This window comes from Solea senegalensis, linkage group LG17, assembly GCF_019176455.1.
Source record: "Solea senegalensis isolate Sse05_10M linkage group LG17, IFAPA_SoseM_1, whole genome shotgun sequence".
NCBI lineage: Eukaryota > Metazoa > Chordata > Actinopteri > Pleuronectiformes > Soleidae > Solea > Solea senegalensis.
In genome coordinates this window covers 20,552,411-20,574,079 of record NC_058037.1, presented here as the reverse complement: position 1 = coordinate 20,574,079, position 21,669 = coordinate 20,552,411, and the positions used below count along the sequence as shown (strand labels likewise).

The following is a 21,669-nucleotide window of genomic DNA, read 5'->3' as shown; positions in this document are numbered from 1 at the left end:
ACTGCTGCTGCTGTTAAAGTTACTGCTGCTGTTACTGCTGCTGTTACTTACTGCTGCTGTTTCTGCTGCTGCTGTTACAGTTACTGTTGCTGTTAAAGTTACTGCTGCTGTTACTGCTGCTGTTTCTGCTGCTGCTGTTACAGTTACTGCTGCTGTTTCTGCTGCTGCTGTTACAGTTACTGTTGCTGTTACAGTTACTGCTGCTGTTTCTGCTGCTGCTGTTACAGTTACTGCTGCTGTTTCTGCTGCTGCTGTTACTGCTGTTACACTTACTGTTGCTGTTACAGTTACTGCTGCTGTTTTTCTTCCTGCTGTCAGTATTTTCTGCCTGGAAACCGCCTCTGTCTTTTTCCTTTTTTCATTTTCCAACCTCAGTGAACTCGGGAGGGAAAATGAACTCACGTCACCTCTGTCTGCTTTTGTCCCACTTTTCCCTCCTTTTATGAGTCTGAAGCAGCAGCAGCAGTAACATCAGCAGCAGTACATCATTCCCTCTGCAGAAAGACCCTAACCCTATATATATATACATATATATGTATATATATATTTATTTATGATGTTTCATAGATACAGTTTTTTTTTCCTGTTGCTCTGAAAGTTTATTTTTTTAATTTGAGACAAAAATCATTCATGATGCTAAGTGTTTGTGTTCATTTCATCAGTGAATAAGGTTTGTATATATGTATATGTTATAATGTGTATGGTTTTATTGCATTATATGAACACTTTATGTTTGTCCTGCAGACGCGCGCCCTCGCCGCTCTCGCGCCCGCGCCTCGTGCCTCTCTCTGCCTCCCAACCTTTCCCCCAGTTGGCGCGCGCTCCCGGGTTCATCGGGTTTACTCTGACACCGTTGACTCCCTGGCCACGCCCCCCGACAGCCACGCACCCCGCCCCGGGCCAATGGCGTCGCGAGCACGTCCTGATCACGCAGCGCCTCGCCTGTGATTGGCTGCGCGTCATCAGCCGCCAGACTGCGCTCACTTTGTTTCTGGAGCTGCTTTTTTTTCTCTTTTTGTGCCAATGTGTATTTTTTTTATTATTGTTATTTGGCTCCGCTCAGTTAAGACAGTCTGACGCTAGACCTGGACCTGGACCCGGACCCGGACCCGGGTCTGACTCTTGACTCCCGGCTCCAGCAGCAGCAGCGGCTCGCCTCGCTGTGTCTGCCCGCTCCTCCGCCGCTATCTACGGCTGCTGCTCCTCTCTGTGTCCCGCTTCATGCTCAGCTTCACGGGGCGCTGCTGTCAGGTGAGTCCGCTCCTCGGTGCTCAGTGTCCGGCTCTGCTGTGAAGCAGCTGCCGCTGGTTTATCTGAGGACACACACACACACACACACTGATGCCGTACTTACGATGGGTTGCTGTGTTTTCTATGTTTTTAGTGCGAGAATCATGTTCAGTTTATGTTGCTGTTGTCTTTGTGTGGTTGTGTTACTGTTGTCTTTTTGTGTCTGTGTGGTTGTGTGTTGTCTTTTTGTGTATGTGTGTTGTCTTTTTGTGTCTGGTTGTGTGTTGTTGCTGTTTTCTTTTTGTGTCTGTGTGTTGTGTGTTGTTGTTGTTGTCTTTGTGTGGTTGTTTTAGTTTTGTCTTTTAGTGGCTTTGTGGTTGTGTTACTGTTGTCTTTTTGTGTATTTGTGTGGTTGTGTTACTGTTGTCTTGTTGTGTCTTTGTGGTTGTGTTACTGTTGTGTATTTGAGTGGTTGTGTTACTGTTGTCTTTGTGTGGTTGTGTTGCTGGTGTCTGTGTGCTTGTGTTGCTTTTGTCTGTTTGTGTCTTTGTGTGGTTGTGTGTTGCTGTTGTCTGTTTCTGTGGTTGTGTGTTGTTGCTGTTGTCTGTTGGTGTCTTTGTGTGGTTGTGTTGCTGTTGTCTTTTGTGTCTTTGTATGGTTGTGTTGCTGTTTTCTGTTTGTGTTGTTGCTGTTGTCTGTTTGTGTGGTTGTGTGTTGTCTGTTTGTGTGGTTGTGTTGCTGTTGTCTGTTTGTGTCTTTGTATGGTTGTTTTGCTGTTGTCTGGTTGTGTGTTGTCTGTTTGTGTGGTTGTGTTGCTGTTGTCTCTTTGTGTGGTTGTGTGTTATTGCTTTTGTCTGTTTGTGTGGTTGTGTTGCTGTTGTCTGTTTGTGTGGTTGTGTGTTGTTGCTGTTGTCTGTGTGGTTGTGTGTTGTTGTCTGTTTGTGTAGTTGTGTTACTGTTGTTTGTGAATTGTGTTGCAGCTGGAAGTTGTTGTCTCAAGACAGTGTTGTTGTGTAGTTGTTGTTTTAGTTCATAAGTTTTTCATCACTGATCAGAAAAATGTGATCAATAAACATCAAAGGACTGTCACTCAAAACAAAGTGTGTGTGTGTGTGTGAGTGAGAGAGAACACAGATTGACTTTTTGTTTTCTCAAACGACACTTCCTGTTAGGAGCTTCCTCTCTCTCTCTCTCTCTCGCTCGCTCGGGGTGATTCGGTGCATGTTAATGTGGGAGGGGCAGGGGCGGGGCTTGTGTGTGTTCTCGGTGAAGGGGAAGTTTCTTCACCGTCAGCGCGAGACAGTGTCTCTCTCTCTGGTGTACATAGGTCTCTCGCTCACTTGCTCGCCCCCTCCCTCCTCTCTTCCTGCAGTTCTTTGTCTCGAACAACACTGTTGTTTTTTTACAGTGTATTTGATGACTCAGCATTTTTACTGTTTTCCTGTTATTATAATGTATTTTTATTATTTATTATTATTATGTATTTTTTTATCATAATTATGTATTATTATTATCATTATTTTTTTAACTATTATTATTATCATGCTTTGTTTTTTTTTCCTCGTTGATTTGAAAATAAAACAGTGACGTCATTGTTAGAGTTCACGTGGGGACGCCACGCGCCGCCTACTGGTAGCAGAGAGAAGGCGGCACTAATGATGAAACATGGTTATATCACGTGAGTGATTGTCCTCTGTCTCAGGTGGACAGCATGGACACTGTGGACAGACAGCAGGGGGCGCTCATGAAGCCCAGTCCGTGCGTTGAGTACAACGACCTGGAGGCGGCCGAGGCGCTCGTCAGCATGAGCTTCTGGGATCAAAGGTTGCATAAGCCCCGCCCACTGACCCCCACCTCTGACTCATGTGACTCCATCCAGCTGCAGACGGAGAGCGTGGACGCTGCTAAAGACCTGATCGCTCTGTCGTCACTGGTGAGGATCTGACACACACACACACACACACACACACACACACACGTAGTTGGACATTCATGACTTGAGGGGACATTGCATTGCCTTACATTCATTTCCTGGAGACTTACTCTAACCTTAACCACAATTACTACTGGCCTAATCCTAATCTCAACCTAACCTTAAAACATATCTTCACCTTAAAATGTAGTTATTTATGTTGTGGGGACTGTTTTTTGTCCCCGCAAGGAAGACAAGTCCACATTATGTGACTGTGTTTTAGGTCCCCACAACATTAGTAATACCCGCACACACACACACACACACACACACACACACACACACTTACTTACACACACACACACACACACACACTTACTCACACACACTTACTCACACACACACCCACACACATACTCACACACACACACACACACACACACACACTTACACACACATGTTCGACATTCATGACATGAGGGGACATTGCATTGACTTACATTCATTTCCTGGAGACTTACTCTAACCATAACCACAATTACTACTGGCCTAATCCTAATCCTAACCCTAATCTCAATCTCAGCCTAACCTTAAAACATACCTTCACCTTAAAATGTAGTAATTTATGTTATGGGGACTTGCTTTTTGTCCCCACAAGGAAGACAAGTCCCCATAATGTGACTGTGTAAACAGGTTTAGGTCCCCACAACATTAGTAATATCTGGACACACACACTTACTCACACACACACACACACACACACACACACACACACACACTTACTCACACACACACACACACACACACACACACACTTACTCACACACACACACACACCACTCACACACACACTCACACACACACACACACACATTTACTCACTCACACACACACTTACTCACACACACACACACACACACTTACACACACACACACACACACACATTACCACCACACCACACCACACACACACACAACATTTACTCACACACACACACTTACTCACACACACACACACTTACTCACACACACACACACACACACACACTTACACACACACACACACACACACATTTACTCACTCACACACACACTTACTCACACACACACACACACACACTACCACACACACACACACACACTTACTCACACACACACACACACACACATTTACTCACTCACACACACACTCACACACACACACACACACTTCTTTGTTTCTTCTGAATTGTCTCTTGACGTCTGATTCTCATCAGCACTGGAAACAAAGAGATGGGAAAATGTCGTCATATCCATCACAGTGACAAACACATGAACTTTCACTGTGTTTTGTGAACACATGAATGATCAGAGTGAACACATGAATAAGAGGGTTTTTTTTAACCTCTTCCTTTGTGTCGTTGCTTTCTTCAGTGCATGACTCCACCTCACAGTCCAAGCTCCTCTGAGGCCTCCGCCACCTCTGCTCCAAGCCCCGCCTCTGCTCCAAGCCCCGCCTCCACACACGTCGTACCCGGCCTGGAGCTCAGTGTTGGCTCCGCCCTCCTCAGTGACTCCCACCCTCATGTGTCAGTGCTTCCACCTCAGACTGAGTTGTGTGTTGTGGCTCCGCCCAGCAGAGCCATGGCCACCAGCGTCATCCGCCACACCGCCGACAGCCTCGGTGTCCCCGTCCCTTCCTGCTCTCGTCTCACAGAAACGCCCACATGTCCACTCACGCCTCCAGAGACAAGGGGCCGTCCTCCGTGTCCCAGCAGCCCGCCCTCTCCTCCTGCTCCTCCTCCTCCTCCACGCTCCTTCCCCGTGTCTTCCTCTTCCCAGCGGCTCTCGGCTTCTCCACTCCTCTGTCAGGTGATCCCGGTGAGCGGGGGGGCGGGGATGATCTCCGCCTTCGTCCAGGCTCCAGTTCAGGTGCAGACTCCGGGGGGACCGAAGCCCATCCTGCCGCAGGCTCCTCCCACCTTCTCTCAGCCTCTGCTGGTGGGCTCGGCGGTGCCGCAGGGCACTGTGATGTTCGTGGTGCCGCAGCAGCACGTGACGCAGCCCTCGCAGGGCCCGCAGACTCTCATGACCCTAGGCAGCACCAAGCTCCTCCCCCTGGCCCCAGCGCCGGTTTACATGCCGTCAGGAGCGAGCGGCGCCTCCTCGCATGCCGAATTCTCCCGCCGAAGAAACTACGTCTGCAACTTCCTTGGCTGCAAGAAGACGTACTTCAAGAGTTCCCACCTGAAGGCGCACCTGCGCACACACACAGGTAGGAGGCACTGTCACCACACACACACCAACACGGAGTCTACGATGTCTTTAAGAACGTGATCACGTCTTTATCAGAGGTCTGGAAACCACTCGCGCTCTCATGAGCGTTCTCACACACACACTCATGTCTGGACACACACTCATGCACACACACACTCATCCTCTCACACACACACTCTCTCTCACACACACACTCATCTCTCACACACACTCATGCACTCTCTCACACACACACACACCACTCTGCATTACACACTCCCCTCACACACACACACACACACTCCTCTCACACACACACACACACACGCACACCCTCTCCTACACTCCTCACTCTCACTCACACACACACTCATGCACTCTCACACACACACACTCTCTCTCACACACACACTCACTCTCACACACACACTCTCACTCTCTCACACACACACTCCTCTCTCCACACGCACACACACTCCCACTTCACACACTCACACACACACACACTCACTCTTCATCACTCTCTCACACACACTCCTCACTCTCTCATGCATACCCTCACACACACTCACTCTCACACTCACACACACTACTCTCACACACACCACACACACACTCACTCACACACACACACACACTCATCTCTCTCACACACACACTACTCTCTCTCACTCCACTCTTACACACACTCACTCTCTCACACACTCACTCTCTCACACACACACTCATGCACTTCACACACACACTCACTCTCTCACACACACACTCATGCACTCTCACACACACACTCACTCTCACACACACACTCCCTCTCACACACACACTCATGCACTCTCACACACACACTCTCACACACACACTATGCACTTCACACACACACTCACTCTCTCACACACACTCACTTCACACACACACTCACTTCTCACACCACACACACTCATCACTCCTTACACACACACACTCATCTACTCTCACACACATGCACTTGCACTCTCACACACACTACTCCTCACACACACACACACTCATGCACTCTCACACACACACTCACTCTCCACATACACACTACTCTCACACACACACTCACTCTCACACACACTCACTCTCTCACACACGCACACACTCTGCACTTTCACACACTCACTCTCACACACATCACTCATGCACTCACACACACACTCCTCACCTCCCTCACCACACCACACTCACACACACACTCTCACTGCACACACTCTCACTCACTCTCACACACACACTCATGCACTCTCACACACACACTCACTCTCTCACACACACACACTCGCTCTCACACACCAAACCTCACAGAGAAAATCAGTGATTTTAACATCACACACACACTGGAGTTGTCGATCCACTGCTGCCTCCATCACTAAGTTCAAATGTCTTATTTTGTCAATTTGGCTTTTGAAAAACTTTAGATTTGCTTCAGTGACACAAAGTGACCACACGAGGCAGCAGTAGACCAGCAGCTCCTGCGTCCCTGTGAGCTAAAATCACTGATTTTCTCTATGGGCTTTAGTGTGGGAGAGTGAGTGAGTGAGTGTGTGTGTGTGGGAGGGAGAGTGAGTGGTTTACACAGATGAGCTAAAGACGTGATCATGTGACTGCTGAGGCCAGCAGGGGGCGTCCTCATCTCACTCCTGTAGTGACGTGATGGCGGCCATTTTAAAAACACAAACATCTGCATCTGTCGAACAAATATGCTGAAGAAACGTAGACGTTTTCGCGTGTTGTTGTGGTGGTGACCCGTGTTTGTTGTCGCTCCGCAGGTGAAAAGCCGTTCAGCTGTCACTGGGACGGCTGCGACAAGAAGTTTGCCCGCTCCGACGAGCTTTCCCGCCACCGGCGGACGCACACCGGCGAGAAGAAGTTTGTGTGCGGCGTGTGCGACCGGCGCTTCATGCGCAGTGACCACCTGACCAAACACGCCCGGCGGCACACGACGTCCAAGCGGGCGACGTCGTGGCCCGCCGACACCGGTGACCTCAACAAAATGGCCCTGCCCAAAGGTCATATCCGAGGCCCCGCCCTTCCTGTCAGGGTGCTCGTCCCCACCGCCAACTAACTCAGGACACTGGAGGCGGAGCTTCAGTCAGAATGATGGTCTGTAAGCGTATGGCGCCCCCCTGAGGCTGAAGCGGTCGTTACACTCCAGTGACTGATGATGAAACAGAAACCTGGAGTTTTGAGTCTTTACAAAAAACTTTGGCACAAAAACTGCAAACGTCGGATTTCTGCGAGAAAATTCAAATAAAAAAATGAATGGAATTATTTTTATTTCTTTTTACATCAGTACTTCAGAGAACTGCACTTTACAGTATGTCAGTAAACACACCGATGCTTCCCGACACTGAGGTAACTTTTTAGCCGAGTGGACTTTGAAAACGCGGTTCTCAGCAGGAAAAACTGATTTTAGCCTCTTAATAAAAGACTTGTGTCATAAAATCGCCGTCAGTCCAAGTCTACGATATCTACGTCACATGATCACGTCTGTAACCCACTCGCCCTCTCACACCAAAAGCTGTGGATCAACAGCTCCTGTGTGTGTGATGTTAAAATCACTGATCTTCTCCATGAGGTTTGGTGTGGGAGAGTGAGTGGTTTACAGTGAGATGAAGACGTAATCATGTGACGTCCTGGTTGAGATTTTATTACCCGCTGTAGGCACAGGACGAGGCCAGCAGGGGGAGTCCACATCTCAGGCAGCACTGACTCTGGTGTCAGTGCTTCAGAATCCACACAACCTTGAGTTGAGCTCATGTGGTTGTCGGACACAGTGTCCGGCTTTGCTCAGGACATTTTATTCCCACACACACTCACAGAGGAGGAGGCGGAGCAGGAGGCGGAGCTGCTATTCATTCACACAAAACCAATAAAGATTTGACGTTGCACTGGAGTTTTTAAAATGGAGCTGGTTTTTGTACTCAGTAAATTCATGTTTACTTCACGTGTGTGTGTGTGTGTGTGTGTGTGTATCTGTTAGTCAACCATATGCACTCTTTTTTTTCTTGCCAAAGCCTCTGTGTATTTGTGCTTCTGTAAATACTGTAAATATATTCATATCTATATGAATGTTCTGTGTATTCCAATCTGCATTTATTGATTGTATGAGTTGTTGCTATTTTAAACATGTCAGTATTCCTCACTGTGATACTACCTATTCTTTTTCTATTTTTGTTTTTTTATTATTTAATAAACATGTGTTGAGGAAAAGTGCTTTTTTTTTTTTACAGTGTAGCCAGTATGAAAATACCTCATGTTATGAAATGTAATTCTTATTATTAATAATAATAATGATAATAATAATAACAACAGCTTTTATCAGAATGATTTGCCTGTAAGTGATGGTGAAAAAGGAAATGACTTTTATAATAATAATAAAAAAAGACCATCTCAAATATAAAAGTGTTGGTTTGTACTTTTTGTTCTTTAACACCATGGGCAGGTAAGAGGTGGGGCCACAGGTCAGGGCGGAGAGCCACGATGCGACATCACGATATTTATGTCACGATACGACATTATCGCGATATTTATGTCACAATACAACATTATTACGATACTGAAGTCACGATGCAACATTATCACGATATTTAATTACTGTTATTCATTAACTGGTTCTGGTTAATGTTAGCGTGATAAGACTTTGTTTAATCTGTTTAAACAATGGAAGTCAATGCAGCGTCTGTGTGTGTGTGTGTGTCTTCTTTGTGAGGACATTCTGTCTGGTCCTCACAACTTTAAAGGGCTTTTTTAGGGTTAAGACCTGGTTTTAGAGTTAGGGAATACATGATGTGTGTGTGTGTGTGAATAAACTGGTCAAAGAAAGCAGGTCAGATAGAGGCGGGAAACCACAGAGACGGCCTCGCGCTGCGGCTTGTTATATAAACACAAATCTTGGTTCCGTGTGTGAAGTTTCTGCTCGGCGACAGTGTCACGTTACACAACCGGAGCCGCGGCTCCTCCCCGCTGACTCCGCCCGGTAACAGCGGTCAGCCAATCCTGAGCAGGCCGCTGCGGGGGCGTGACCAATGAGCAGAGAGATGACATCAGTACCGGAAACGTGAAGGAGGCGCGTCATTGGCTGATGAGGGTCCCGCCCACTCTGCCTTACTGACCGACATTCAGCTTCAGCCAAAAGAGATATATACATGTGATGGGTCACAGCGACTGTGTGAGGCTGTGAGCGGTACTGCAGCACAGTGTCTGTTTACATACATGCATTTATGTGTATTATTGTTATATTCCAGTCCAGTGTGCGTATGTTAGAAAGTTTCTAAAAGCAAATGTTAATATTCACATTTAAGAAGCTGAAAACGACAGAAACTAGACAACATTCACATTTAAGAAGCTGAAAAATGACAGAAACTGAGAATATACACATTTAAGAAGCTGAAAATGACAGAAAGTAGAAAATATTCACATTTAAGAAGCTGAAAATGACAAAAGTAGAAAATATTCACATTTCAGAAAACATTGAAAATGACAGAAAGTAGACAAAATATTCATTTAAGAAGCTGAAAAACGACAGAAAGTAGAAAACATTCACATTTAAGAAGCTGAAAATGACAGAAAGTAGAAAATATTCACATTAAGAAGCTGAAAATGACAAAACTGAAAATATTCACATTTAAGAAGCTAGAAAATGAAGCTGAAAATGACAGAAAGTAGAAAATATTCACATTTAAGAAGCTGAAAATGAAAAAGTGAAAATATTCACATTTAAGAAACTGAAAATGACAGAAAGTAGAAAATATTCACATTTAGGAAGCTGAAAAATGACAAAGTAGAAAATATTCACATTTAAGAACCTGAAAAATGTCAGAAAGTAGAAAATATTCACATTTGAAACTGAAAAATGACAGAAAGTAGAAAATATTCACATTTAAGAAGCTGAAAAATTAGAAAATATTCACATTTCAGAAGTTGAAAATGACAAGAAAAATATTCACATTTAAGAAGCTGAAAATGACAGAAAGTAGAAAATATTCACATTTAAGAAGCTGAAAATGACACAAAAGTAGAAAATATTCACATTTCAGAAACTGAAAATGACAGAAAGTAGAAAATATTCACATTTAAGAAGCTTTAAAAATGACAAAAGTAGAAAATATTCACATTTAGAAGCTGAAAATGACAAAACTAGAAAATATCACATTTAAGAAGCTGAAAATGACAGAAAGTAGAAAAATATTCACATTTAAGAAGCTGAAAAATGACAGAAAGTAGAAAATATTCACATTTAAGAAGCTGAAAATGACAAAGTACAAAATATTCACATTTCAGACTGAAAATGACAAAGTAGAAAAATATTCACATTTAAGAAGCTGAAAAATGACAGTAGAAAATATTCACATTTGAAGCTGAAAATGACAAAAGTAGAAATATTCACATTTAAGAAGCTGAAAATGAGAAAGTAAGAAAAAATATTCACATTTACACTGAAAATGACTAGAAATATTCACTTAAGAAGCTGAAATGCAAAGTAGAAAATATTCACATTTAAGAAGCTGAAAATGACAAAAAATAGAAAATATTAACATTTAAGAAGCTGAAAAATGACAGAAAGTAGAAAATATTCACATTTAAGCAGCTGAAAATAAGAATCAGAATCATAATCCTTTTATTACCCCGAAGGAAATTGTTTTGAAATACCAGTTTTTTAAAGAGCACATATGTTAAAAATTAAAAAAAAAGAAATTAAAATTAAGTAAAATTAAGTAAAAAATAGAAATAGAATATAAAACAAATAAATTAAAATGACAGAAAGTAGAAAATATTCACATTTAAGAAGCTGAAAAATAAAAGACTGATTAATAATCGATTCATTGAGCACTTGTTTTAGCTCTTCTTTTATTCTTGTCACATTTTAAACTCATTTATACTCATTCATTCATTTAGGCTTATATTTCCTCTGCTTATATTGTTAATATGGGGGGGAGGGGGAGGTGCAAGTTTTGAGGTATATTCTTGACATTTTTTACCTGGTAAATTTGTTCTTATTTTATTTGTATTCTTTAACTGTGTAATTTTATTCTGATTATTTATTTTAACTTTGTAAAAAACTGCTGCTATAACATTCGTTACCTTTGTACACTGGAGCGCTGTGACGAAAGAATTTCCCGCAAGGGATTAATAAAGTATATTCTATTCTATATTCTATATTCTATTCTATTCAGCGCCCGCTGCTATTGTTTCCCTCGTGGGTTGTTTTACAAGCGTAGATTCTCTATAATCTGGCATCTTTCACGTTGACATCGTTGAATGTCTATATGTTAAATAAACACATAAGATATAAACATATACTTATGTACCAGTGCAGTGTGGGTAAATATAAAGAGTTAAATGACTGTGATCAGACTCTGTAAATGTTAATGTTTCTCTTTTCAGGCAAAAGTCACATTCACTTCTCTCACTTTAACGTTCATCTAACGCTTAAGGGTCGTGTTGTGAAATGTCGGTTAATCGACTGTTACGTGTAAAATAAAAGTGTTTTATTGTTAAATTAAATGAGTGTTTCGTAACTGCTTTTATAACCGGTTTCTCGCGGTTTCGTAAGCTTGGACAAACTAAACAAAGCCGCTTCAATTTCCCACACTTCCGGGCGTCACGTGAACGCGGCGTGCCATATGATTGGCTCCGTGGCAGCGTCACGTTTAAAGAGCCTCCGCGAGCTGCGCTGTGATTGGCTGGCTGAGTTCACGCGCCAACATTTCAATAAAAAGGAGCCGCGGACGGAGAAGCTGCTTCAGTCTCTGCTCTCTCTCTGTGTTTGTCGCTGCTGCTGGACCTTTCCCTCCTTTTTCTCCCCTGTGACGTCACGGTGTTGTGTTTGCGGACTTTTCTCCCGTGTGACGTCACTCTGTGTGTGTATAAAAATGCTGTCTACTCGCGCTCCTCTCTCTGTAAAGGATGAAAACACACTCGTCAGTCAAACCAACAAAATGGCGCTGGACAAAGAAAACACGGTGAGAAGTCTCCTCTTCCTCTTCTTCTTCTTCTTCTTCTTCTTCCTCTTCATCATCAACTTTCACGCCAAACTAACGGCAGCCATTTTCCTGAGCTGATTTACATCCCGCTTCATCCTCCGTGAGGCTCACGTGATCGATGTTTGTGGTCACTGTATTGATCTTTACTTTGTGTTGTTTTCAGCCTCCGAGTCTGAACAACACCCGCGTCCTGGCGTCAAAAACCGCGCGAAAAATCTTCAACGACGCTGAGGTGAGTGACGCTGAGTCAGCTGGCGACTTCCGGTCTGAGGCCGACCGATCGCATTGATCATCTTCATTGAGCGGGAATGTGCGTCGATTGTGGCGCGAACGTGTCTGGTCAGCTGTTTGATGTTGTCACGTGAGAAACAGCTGACATGAGATGATTTGTGTGATCACTGAAATAATCCGTTTACATGATTCAGAGTAAAGTAATCTGATTTAAACTCCCTCCTTACCTTAGACCAGGGGTGTCAAACATACGGCCCGGGGGCCAGAACCGGCCCGCCACAGGGTCCAATTGGCCCACAGGATGAATGTGTTCAAATTTCCCACTAATCTAAACGTAACGTCAAATGCTCCAGATACCCGTGACTAAATGTTTGTGCCTTTATAGATCCAGTGTGCTGTGTAAATAGTACATTTAGACATGATATTGTTGAAATTTCATGTTTTGTAAAATTATCCTTCAGTAAATGTAAAACAAAGGAGAAAAAACAAAGGGGTTCTTGTTGTTCGTAGGTTATTGTGCTATTACTTTACTATTTTTACTGGTCCGGCCCCCATGTGGCCCCTGAACAAAAATGAGTGTGACACCCCTGCCGTAGACCTTAGTTCCTCTTGTGCCTGAAGTTTCCATGTCCTTTCATCGGCAGCTATCATCTCTGTTTCTTCAGTAATCTGTTAATCTGTAATGAGTGAATTAGGTCCGCTCATACAATCTGAATTAAAGGGCCGAATTAATCTGATTCCAGCTGCTGATAAATTGTTGATCAATAATGATATTGATTATAGATGTGAGAAGGTCTTTTTGTTTGTCTGTTTTAGCCCAAAGTGGTGAAGCATAGCAGCAGCAGCGGCGGCGAGGAGGCGGAGCCTCTGCTCAAAGACAACCCCCGCCGCTTCGTCGTCTTCCCCATCCAGTACCACGACATCTGGCAGATGTACAAGAAGGCCGAGGCCTCGTTCTGGACGGCAGAGGAGGTACGAGCGTCCACTGCGGCGGGGAGGCGTGGCTGTGGGCGTGGTCACGCGGTGGTTAACGGCTTGTGTTTGTTCAGGTGGACCTGTCCAAGGACCTGCAGCACTGGGAGTCTCTGAAGGACGAGGAGAGGTACTTCATCTCACACGTGTTGGCGTTCTTCGCCGCCAGCGACGGCATCGTCAACGAGAACCTGGTGAGTGAGCGCGCGCTCATTTATTGATCCGATATCGATATTCGATCGGCCGCCTGACCCCGTTGTTTCACTCCGTCGCCACCAGGTGGAGCGTTTCACACAGGAAGTGCAGGTGACGGAGGCGCGGTGTTTTTACGGTTTCCAGATCGCCATGGAGAACATTCACTCAGAGATGTACAGTCTCCTCATCAACACGTACATCAAAGAGCCACAAGAGAGGTGACTGTCCTTTACCGTCCTCTGATGTCCTTTACCGTCCTCTGCTGTCCTTTACCGTCCTCTGCTGTCCTTTACCGTCCTCTGCTGTCCTTACCGCCTCTTTCGCTGTCTCTTACCGCCCTTCTGCTGGGTTCTTAACGCCCTTCTGCTGTCTCCTGTCCTCTGCTGCCCTTACTGTCTCCTCTGCTGTCATTCTACGCCTCTTTCTGTTGCCGCTTACCGCTCTTTCTGTTCTTACCGCCTCTTCTGCTGTTCTTTACTGTCCTTTTACTGCCCTTCTGCTGTCTCTTACCGCTCTTCTGCCGTCTCTTAATCGCCTCTTCTGCTGGTCCTTTAACGCCCCTTCGTTGTCCTTAACGCCCCGCCGTCCTTTACCGTCCTCTGCTGTCATTTACCGTCCTCTGCTGTCCTTTACCGTCCTCTGCTGTCCTCTACTGTCCTCTGATGTGTCCTCTGTGCTGTTGTGTGATGGTGCGTTCACTGACCCTCAGAGAATACCTGTTCAATGCCATTGAGACTCTGCCGTGTGTGAAGAAGAAGGCCGACTGGGCGCTCAACTGGATCGGCAACAAGAGCGCCACCTACGGTACAGCAGCCGCCTGTGTTTGTTCCTGTGGTGTCTGTGCTCTCATTGATCAGGTCTGGTTATTGATCAGGTCTGGTTATTGATGGTGTGTGTGTGTGTGTGTGTGTGGTCCAGGAGAGAGAGTGGTGGCCTTCGCGGCCTTGGAGGGAATCTTCTTCTCTGGATCGTTTGCTTCCATCTTCTGGCTTAAGAAGCGCGGCCTGATGCCCGGCCTGACCTTCTCCAACGAGCGCATCAGCAGAGACGAGGTGATGATGTCATCAGTGCGCACACACACACACACAGAGTTTACTGTGTCTCACTAATCTCACGATACGATTCCATCATTTTCTGACAGATTTTAAAGGGACAGTGTGATTTTAGTGACATCTTGTGAGTGTTCCAGTGACTCGGGTTAAATTAATAAAAGCTGAAAGCATCAATTACACAATATATGGCTCTGACTGGACAGAGAGTCTACAGCTTACAAATGCTGGACAAAATCAAATCAAAGACGTGGTGAGAAAATAAGATCTATTTATTAAAGTGCCTCTTACAAGTAAATAAAGTGCAGTATGAAAATGAACACGATTTTTATCCAAGTCTTCACTCTTCTCCTTTTTTTTTTTTGTTATAAACCGAAATCCTCCCACATCTGCTTTTAAATATAATGGTGCTGGACTTCTTCCTGCTCATGTGATTGATTGATTGATTGATTGGCTGTTTCAGGGTCTTCACTGTGACTTTGCGTGTTTGATGTTCAAACATCTGGTGAACAAGCCATCCTCAGAGGTCGTCACCAAGGTCATCAAGAACGCTGTGGAGATTGAGCAGGTGGGCGGAGTCATACCTAACACCTGTGGTTGTGTGTGTGTGTTGACCTGTGGTTCTGTGTGTGTGTGTGTGTGTGTGTGTGTGTGTGTGTGTGTGTGTGTGTGTGTGTGTGTGTGTGTGTTGACCTGTGGTTGTGTGTGTGTGTGTGTGTGTGTGTGTGTGTGTGTGTGTGTGTTGACCTGTGGTTGTGTGTGTGTGTGTGTGTGTGTGTGTGTGTGGTTGTGTTGTGTGTGTGACCTGTGTGTGTGTGTGTGACCAGGTTGTGTGTGTGTGTTGACCTGTGGTTGTGTGTGTGTGTGTCTTCAGGAGTTCCTGACTGGAGGCTCTGCCTGTGAAGTTGATCGGGATGAACTGTGAGCTGATGAAACAGTACATTGAGTTTGTTGCTGACAGACTGATGCTGGAGCTCGGCTTTACAAAGGTAACCATGGTGACACACATACACACGTTGAATTGTGCCTTTAAAGGTGTGTGATGATGAGACGCGCAGGGGTACGGACCTCAGCTGGTGATGGGAGCTGAGTGCTGCTGAGACTCTGATCAGAGGACGAGTGGTTCACTGACAGACGACAGCAGCATGAGACAGACGCCACACTGAACACACCTGTGACTGACTGACTGACAGACTGACTCACCTGTGACGGACAGACAGACTCACCATCTCTGTTGTGTGCAGATCTACAGGGTTGAGAACCCCTTTGACTTCATGGAGAACATTTCTCTGGAGGGAAAGACCAACTTCTTTGAGAAGAGAGTGGGCGAGTACCAGAGGATGGGCGTGATGTCCACGACCACAGACCACACCTTCAGACTGGACGCAGACTTCTAAAAGTGTTGTGTTTGTAAATAAAGTTTGTGACTTGTTTTATTTTGTATAAAGATTTAAACAGTGGATTTTAATTTTTTTTTTTTATCAACTTTTTATTTAAAAATGTGCAAATAAAAGTTTTATCTCTTGAAATCTCCTGTTTCCGACTTTTATATGAACATGTTTTTACTTTGACGTGTTGATTGCGATGTTTCAATAAACTACATTTTAAAGGAGACATATTATACCCTATTTACCAAGTTAAAATAGTTCCCTGTCAGTGACATGCTTTGGTCAAAATACCATAAGGATGAAGCACCATAGCAGTTCAATAACCCTGCTAAACCCACATGACCTCTGTGTGACCTTTTCTTAAAGGCCACATAGCCCGGAAGCTCCAATTAACGCTGCGTTTGTGTGTGTATCTGCGTCATTACCTCGTTTATGAAACCCTAAAGTTTCAGAACAAACAGTTCAGCCACTGCTGAGAAAATAGTGTTGCATTGTTGTTCTGGGCTCTGCCAAGCGGATCTGCACTTCCCGAAGCTGATGATGTCATCAGAAATCCTCACCACTCCTCTCACCACCGTGGCTCCTCCTGGTGCAGGCACTACTCCGGGCACATCCGGTTGCGTAAATTCAACCGCAGAAGAAGAACTACTCTCGTTGTAGCTGCTGAGCATATCGGTTGAGAACATGTCTTCGAAAAAAAGATCAGTTTGCTCTGTTCTGGGTTGTAGTAAACAAGGAAAGACGCTCCACAAGCTCCCCACCAACGAGCAAACAAAAGCTCAGTGGATATTGTTCATTTTTGATGGGAATGCCCCTGCTACATTTCCCAAAATTCTCCATGTATGTGGCAACCACTTCACAGAGGATTGTTACACAAACTTCGCGCAATACAAAGCAGGGCACAGCACCACACTTCGCCTCAAAGAAGGAGCAGTGCCTACAATACATGCTGGATTACCTGCAGCACAAGTAAGTATTTCAAACAGTAATACTTTCTTTGTGTGCTCGTTCTGCCGTTTAGCATTAGCGATAGCCGGCTACTTGCTAAGCTACACGCGTTCGCTCGTGTTTCAATTGTGTGTATGTGTCTCTCCTATGCCGGTAAACACGGCTGTATTGTGGGTGACTATCCGGGGAGCACGTAGGTATGGAGGCTAATCACTATATGAGTTTTTCGGGAACCCTACACCGATAAACACGGCTGTATTTTGGGTGACTATCCGGGGAGCACAGAGCTAAGCAGGCTAAACGCTGTAGAAGTTTGGGACCGTGTTCGCTCGTTTCAATTGCGTGTATGTGTCTCTCCATGCCGGTAAATAAGGCTATATTGTGGGTGACTATCCGGGGAGCAAAAAAGAGCTAAGCAGGCTAATCGCTGTAGAAGTTTGGGACCGTGTTCGCTCGTTCCAGTTGCGTGTATGTGTCTCTCCATGCCGGTAAATAAGGCTGTATTGTGGGTGACTATCCGGGGAGCAAAGAGCTAAGCAGACTAATCGCTGTAGAAGTTTGGGACCGTGTTCGCTCGTTTCAATTGGGGTGTATGTGTCCCTCCATGACGGTAAACAGGGCTGTATTGTGGGTGACTATCCGGGGAGCACGTAGGTATGGAGGCTAATCACTATATGAGTTTTTCGGCAACCCTACACCGATAAACACGGCTGTATTGTGGGTGACTATCCGGGGAGCAAAGAGCTAAGCAGGCTAATCGCTGTAGAAGTTTGGGACCGTGTTCGCTCGTTTCAATTGCGTGGATGTGTCTCTCCATGCCGGTAAACAGGGCTGTATTGTGGGTGACTATCCGGGGAGCAAAGAGCTAAGCAGGCTAATCGCTGTAGAAGTTTGGGACCGTGTTCGCTCGTTTCAATTGCGTGCATGTGTCTCTCTCACTTGTAAACACAACGTTATTCATGCGGTGTAGGAAACGTGTGTTTATGTTAAAGTAGGGAAAAAGTTATAGTCAAATTGGGGCAGATTCAGGAAAGGTAATGAAGTAGAAAGCCAGTCTTTTTAGCATGATCTGTATTATTGTTTTAACCTTTACTATTTTCCATACCAGGATCGTTTTATCCACACGGGCACACAAACAGAAGCTCCAAGTGTGAGAACATGTGCCACTCAACTGTCAATTGGGACCTTGAAAACACACGTGCACAGCCAGAGTAAGTAGAATTGAAATTTCATAAGAACCAAATTAGTAAAGACCATGAAATGTTCACACATTGTATCTACTCCATAGGGACCCAGACACCAGTGTTGTCACATGAGACTGCTGGCACACAAACCACACTGCCTGAGTACATGTTTTCATCCACACCTATAAAGGGGCCAGGGTTTGGACCACAAAAAAGAGCACGTGTTGAGTCAGAGGAGGAAGAGGGATTCACCTCACCAGAGTCACAAGTCGACCCAAATGACTCAACCTTTACTCCTGGCGGATCCCTAACAACACACGATTCAACAATGTCGTAAGTACTGTACAAGTTCACTAGGCTTGTCACTTCAGATCAAAGAAGTGAGGCTAAATGCTTTTTGTCTTGTTACATTTGTAGGACTGAAAGTGCTGTATACATGGATAAAAAATACATTGTATTTGAGTCCTGCCTGAGGGAGCTTTTTGACACATGTCCAGTGTGCAAGAGAAAATGCGAAGTGCAGCAGCAACAGAAGGGCACGTATGTTGCATTTCATCAAACGTGTCCAAAATGCAACTACTCCAGGAAGTGGCAAAGTCAGCCCATGATGAATAACACCCCAGTTGGCAATGTACAGTTATCTGCTGCTACATATTTCACTGGTGCATCCTTCATCCAGCTGGAAAAGGTAATACTATTAATGTTTTTGTCAAAATCATATGACACTTTCAACCAATAGACAATTACTAAACACTGTTTGTATTATTGTTATGTTAGCTATGCCGCGCCTTGCAGCTCCAGATTACTCATTATGACACCTTCCGGAAACATGCAAGGAAATACCTGGAACCTGCAATCGTCCACAAGTGGAAGAGTGACCAGCAGGTCCTTTTCTCCACATTGAAACCGGGGGGGAAAGTTCAAGTTGCAGGAGACATGCGTGCAGATTCACCAGGTAATGAAAAAAATCAGACCACCATCAAAATCATAAATACCAATTGTAAACATAAAAAAATCAATCACTAGTTTTTTTTCAAGAAATGAATTCATATTGTTCTGTTTACTTCAGGGCACTCTGTCTCATTGATCGGAATCTTTATATTTACATAGGTTGTACCTTGCATCCATGCATCACAACGAAAATTCCAGCCGTGAGCAGGCAACAACCGCTTTAGGCCAAGCTGTCTACAGAGTGTCGTATCCGAAGGCCAAGAAGGGAGAACCCACCGCGAAGCCGGTCAAAACAGACCCCACGTACAGTAAGTCACTAAAAAATTTTATTTACATTGAATAAAGCGTTATACAAAAACAGACAAATACTGACATTTCTTTTGGCTTTTTTTCCCTTTCTTATTAACTTAAATTAACACCTAACACAGCAAATAACACATTTAAATTGAAATAGCTGAAAATGTAATGACACAGTAAAGAAATTACTGTCTGAATGTAATGTCATGGTTCTCTGTTACATTTTAAAGACTATGTGGCTGAATTGATGAGGCTGGTGTTCGAGGAGGTGATGGAGGACCCAGAGTCTTTCGCAGAGGACATGAGGAAGATCGCCATCCCAGAGACCCTGTCAGCCCAGTATGACAGGCCCTTAAAGGAGGAAGTCATTGCCTCACACGTGACCCGCTTCAGTCAAGGGGTGGGCGGAAGCCAACATATTGTCCAGCCAGATCAGGAAACTCCTGGCGTATCCGGCACACAACACACGACGGGATGACAACTCGTACACGTCGTCCCAAATATCCCCAGCACCAGCTGACAAAGCTGCGATATGCTAAATGCCGGTAGCGACTGAAAAGTGGATAGAAATGTAAAAAAAATTAAATGCTGCTCTTGCACTGAGCACATTTTGTGTAAAAAGTATTTATTAAACATTTCTAAGACACAATTCTTTTATCACTTATGTGTGTTATGATTTAAACATGCCTCTTATTTGTATGTTACATACATACTCGTGTATTGTTCTTCCCCGCAAAGGCCCATAGTCTGCCCGGTAGATGTTGTTCATGTTCTGCAGTGTGTATGGGTTCAAACAGTTAGGCTCCAGGCCTGGATGGTAGGTCATGCATGTTGGTGTGTCCGGAAGCTCATCCATTCTTCGGATAACCTAAAAAGGGGCAGAACAATACTGTTACAGTAATGGCATAGAGTAATTAGGTGAAAATAGCTGGATCACTCAAAAGTGATGGATTATTACTGTAAAAAGGTAAGTACAATCATAGTTACAAACAGGATTAGAGAAAATGGAGCTACATTGTAGTGCACTGGTCTAATTACAGGATTGAAAATAGTCAAATTTGTACTACATTGCTTTAAAAAAATCTAAACTAACATTTACTAATCCATTTTTTTACAACACTAATTTAGTTATTGTTTATGGGCAAAATAATACCTTAAGTGTTTCTTTACAGCAGACGTTCTGCCCTTCTGTGGGCATCGTCATGCAGTTCCCACAAGTGCACCTTCCAGAGATACAGTATTGTGTATGAAAAGTACAGTAACACATTTCATAGATTCAAGAGTTCTATTCATCAGTTACTCATATTACGTACAGGGGAACAAAACTACTTTCATTACAGTCCCACCATATATCTACACAAAATGTTAAAATTAGCGTTTCACCAAACAGTAAGTGATAAATTCTAAATAGAAAACAAAAAGACATGTACAGGTACTGCTGAAGCTTATACTGAGAGAAAATGGTGGGGGGAGGGGCGGGTTATCAAGCCTCAACCAGTGTCTCCCTCATACTGTATTGGAAATATACACAGAGAAAACATATTACCATTCTGAGGCGTCCTGCAGCAGTCTTTGTTGTGGAGGTGTTTCACTTGCGACAGTATCTTCTGTCTCTGGGTCAGACTCCGGGTCAAATGTGTAAGGGATTACGGCGCGGGGTCGTGACACAGCCATTTAACAATGTTTTGATAATGACGAGCAGAGCATCCATCGTGCCAGAGGGGGAGCTGCGTATCTGAGAACTGACGTGCTAAATACGTCACTTCCAGGTACCTAGCCAATCACAGGACAGTGGGAAAGCTCTCGTTGGCTGGCCAATCACAACACAGTCCACGTTCTGGGGGTGTGGTTTTGGTCTGAAACAGCGCGGCTGACGAGAGCGTCAGTGAGGAGATATTTTGATCGGCTCGTTTGCAGCGATTAGAAGGTTTTTAATCTTGAAAACAAGTTAATATATGTAAGTAGACCTCCATAACTAACATATATGTGAGATACAAGCATTCGATGTCACCTTTAACAATGTGTGTGTTTGTACGTCGCTGACTAAATCCTGATGTGAAGTGGTGCGAA

At 44.5% G+C, this 21,669-nt stretch overlaps 4 protein-coding genes and 1 non-coding gene across 7 annotated transcripts; 4 read left to right on the top strand and 1 right to left on the bottom strand.

Moving 5' to 3' along the window:
- The first annotated feature begins 902 nt into the window (after positions 1-902).
- On the top strand, positions 903-8,797 carry LOC122784355 (Krueppel-like factor 11). Its single transcript, XM_044049597.1, has 4 exons — positions 903-1,251; positions 2,933-3,163; positions 4,556-5,396; positions 7,168-8,797. The coding sequence occupies exons 1-4, from the start codon at positions 1,222-1,224 to the stop codon at positions 7,461-7,463; spliced, it is 1,398 nt and encodes a 465-aa protein (XP_043905532.1). The 5' UTR covers positions 903-1,221; the 3' UTR covers positions 7,464-8,797.
- A 2,751-nt stretch (positions 8,798-11,548) lies between these two features.
- LOC122784353 (ribonucleoside-diphosphate reductase subunit M2-like) lies at positions 11,549-16,353 on the top strand. The gene is given in 11 exon segments (XM_044049596.1): positions 11,549-12,363; positions 12,548-12,616; positions 13,432-13,587; positions 13,665-13,781; positions 13,867-14,000; positions 14,492-14,586; positions 14,701-14,834; positions 15,295-15,399; positions 15,706-15,717; positions 15,719-15,820; positions 16,076-16,353. Coding segments are annotated over 11 exon segments (1,416 nt in total). The 5' UTR covers positions 11,549-12,024; the 3' UTR covers positions 16,229-16,353.
- Positions 15,868-16,002, top strand: LOC122784635. Its single transcript, XR_006362206.1, has one exon. It is a non-coding gene; the product is annotated as a small nucleolar RNA SNORD94 (small nucleolar RNA).
- A 485-nt stretch (positions 16,354-16,838) lies between the features above and the next one.
- On the top strand, positions 16,839-19,526 carry LOC122784363. 2 transcript variants are annotated; one of them, XM_044049609.1, is made up of 6 exons: positions 16,839-17,188; positions 18,276-18,378; positions 18,456-18,684; positions 18,769-19,039; positions 19,129-19,306; positions 19,462-19,526. In XM_044049609.1, exons 1-6 carry the CDS (start codon positions 16,904-16,906, stop codon positions 19,524-19,526), a joined length of 1,131 nt encoding a protein of 376 aa, XP_043905544.1. In that variant the 5' UTR covers positions 16,839-16,903. The 2 variants fall into 2 exon arrangements, with proteins under 2 accessions (XP_043905544.1, XP_043905545.1); XM_044049610.1 differs by having other exon boundaries at positions 19,421-19,480.
- A 462-nt stretch (positions 19,527-19,988) lies between these two features.
- LOC122784377 (P2X purinoceptor 7-like) lies at positions 19,989-21,406 on the bottom strand. Of its 2 annotated transcripts, none has more exons than XM_044049628.1 (4): positions 21,146-21,406; positions 20,753-20,822; positions 20,313-20,467; positions 19,989-20,151 (listed from the first exon to the last, which is right to left on the bottom strand). In XM_044049628.1, the coding sequence occupies exons 1-4, from the start codon at positions 21,271-21,273 to the stop codon at positions 19,989-19,991; spliced, it is 516 nt and encodes a 171-aa protein (XP_043905563.1). In that variant the 5' UTR covers positions 21,274-21,406. The 2 variants fall into 2 exon arrangements, with proteins under 2 accessions (XP_043905563.1, XP_043905564.1); XM_044049629.1 differs by having other exon boundaries at positions 20,032-20,151; positions 20,309-20,467.
- Between the last annotated feature and the right edge of the window lie 263 nt (positions 21,407-21,669).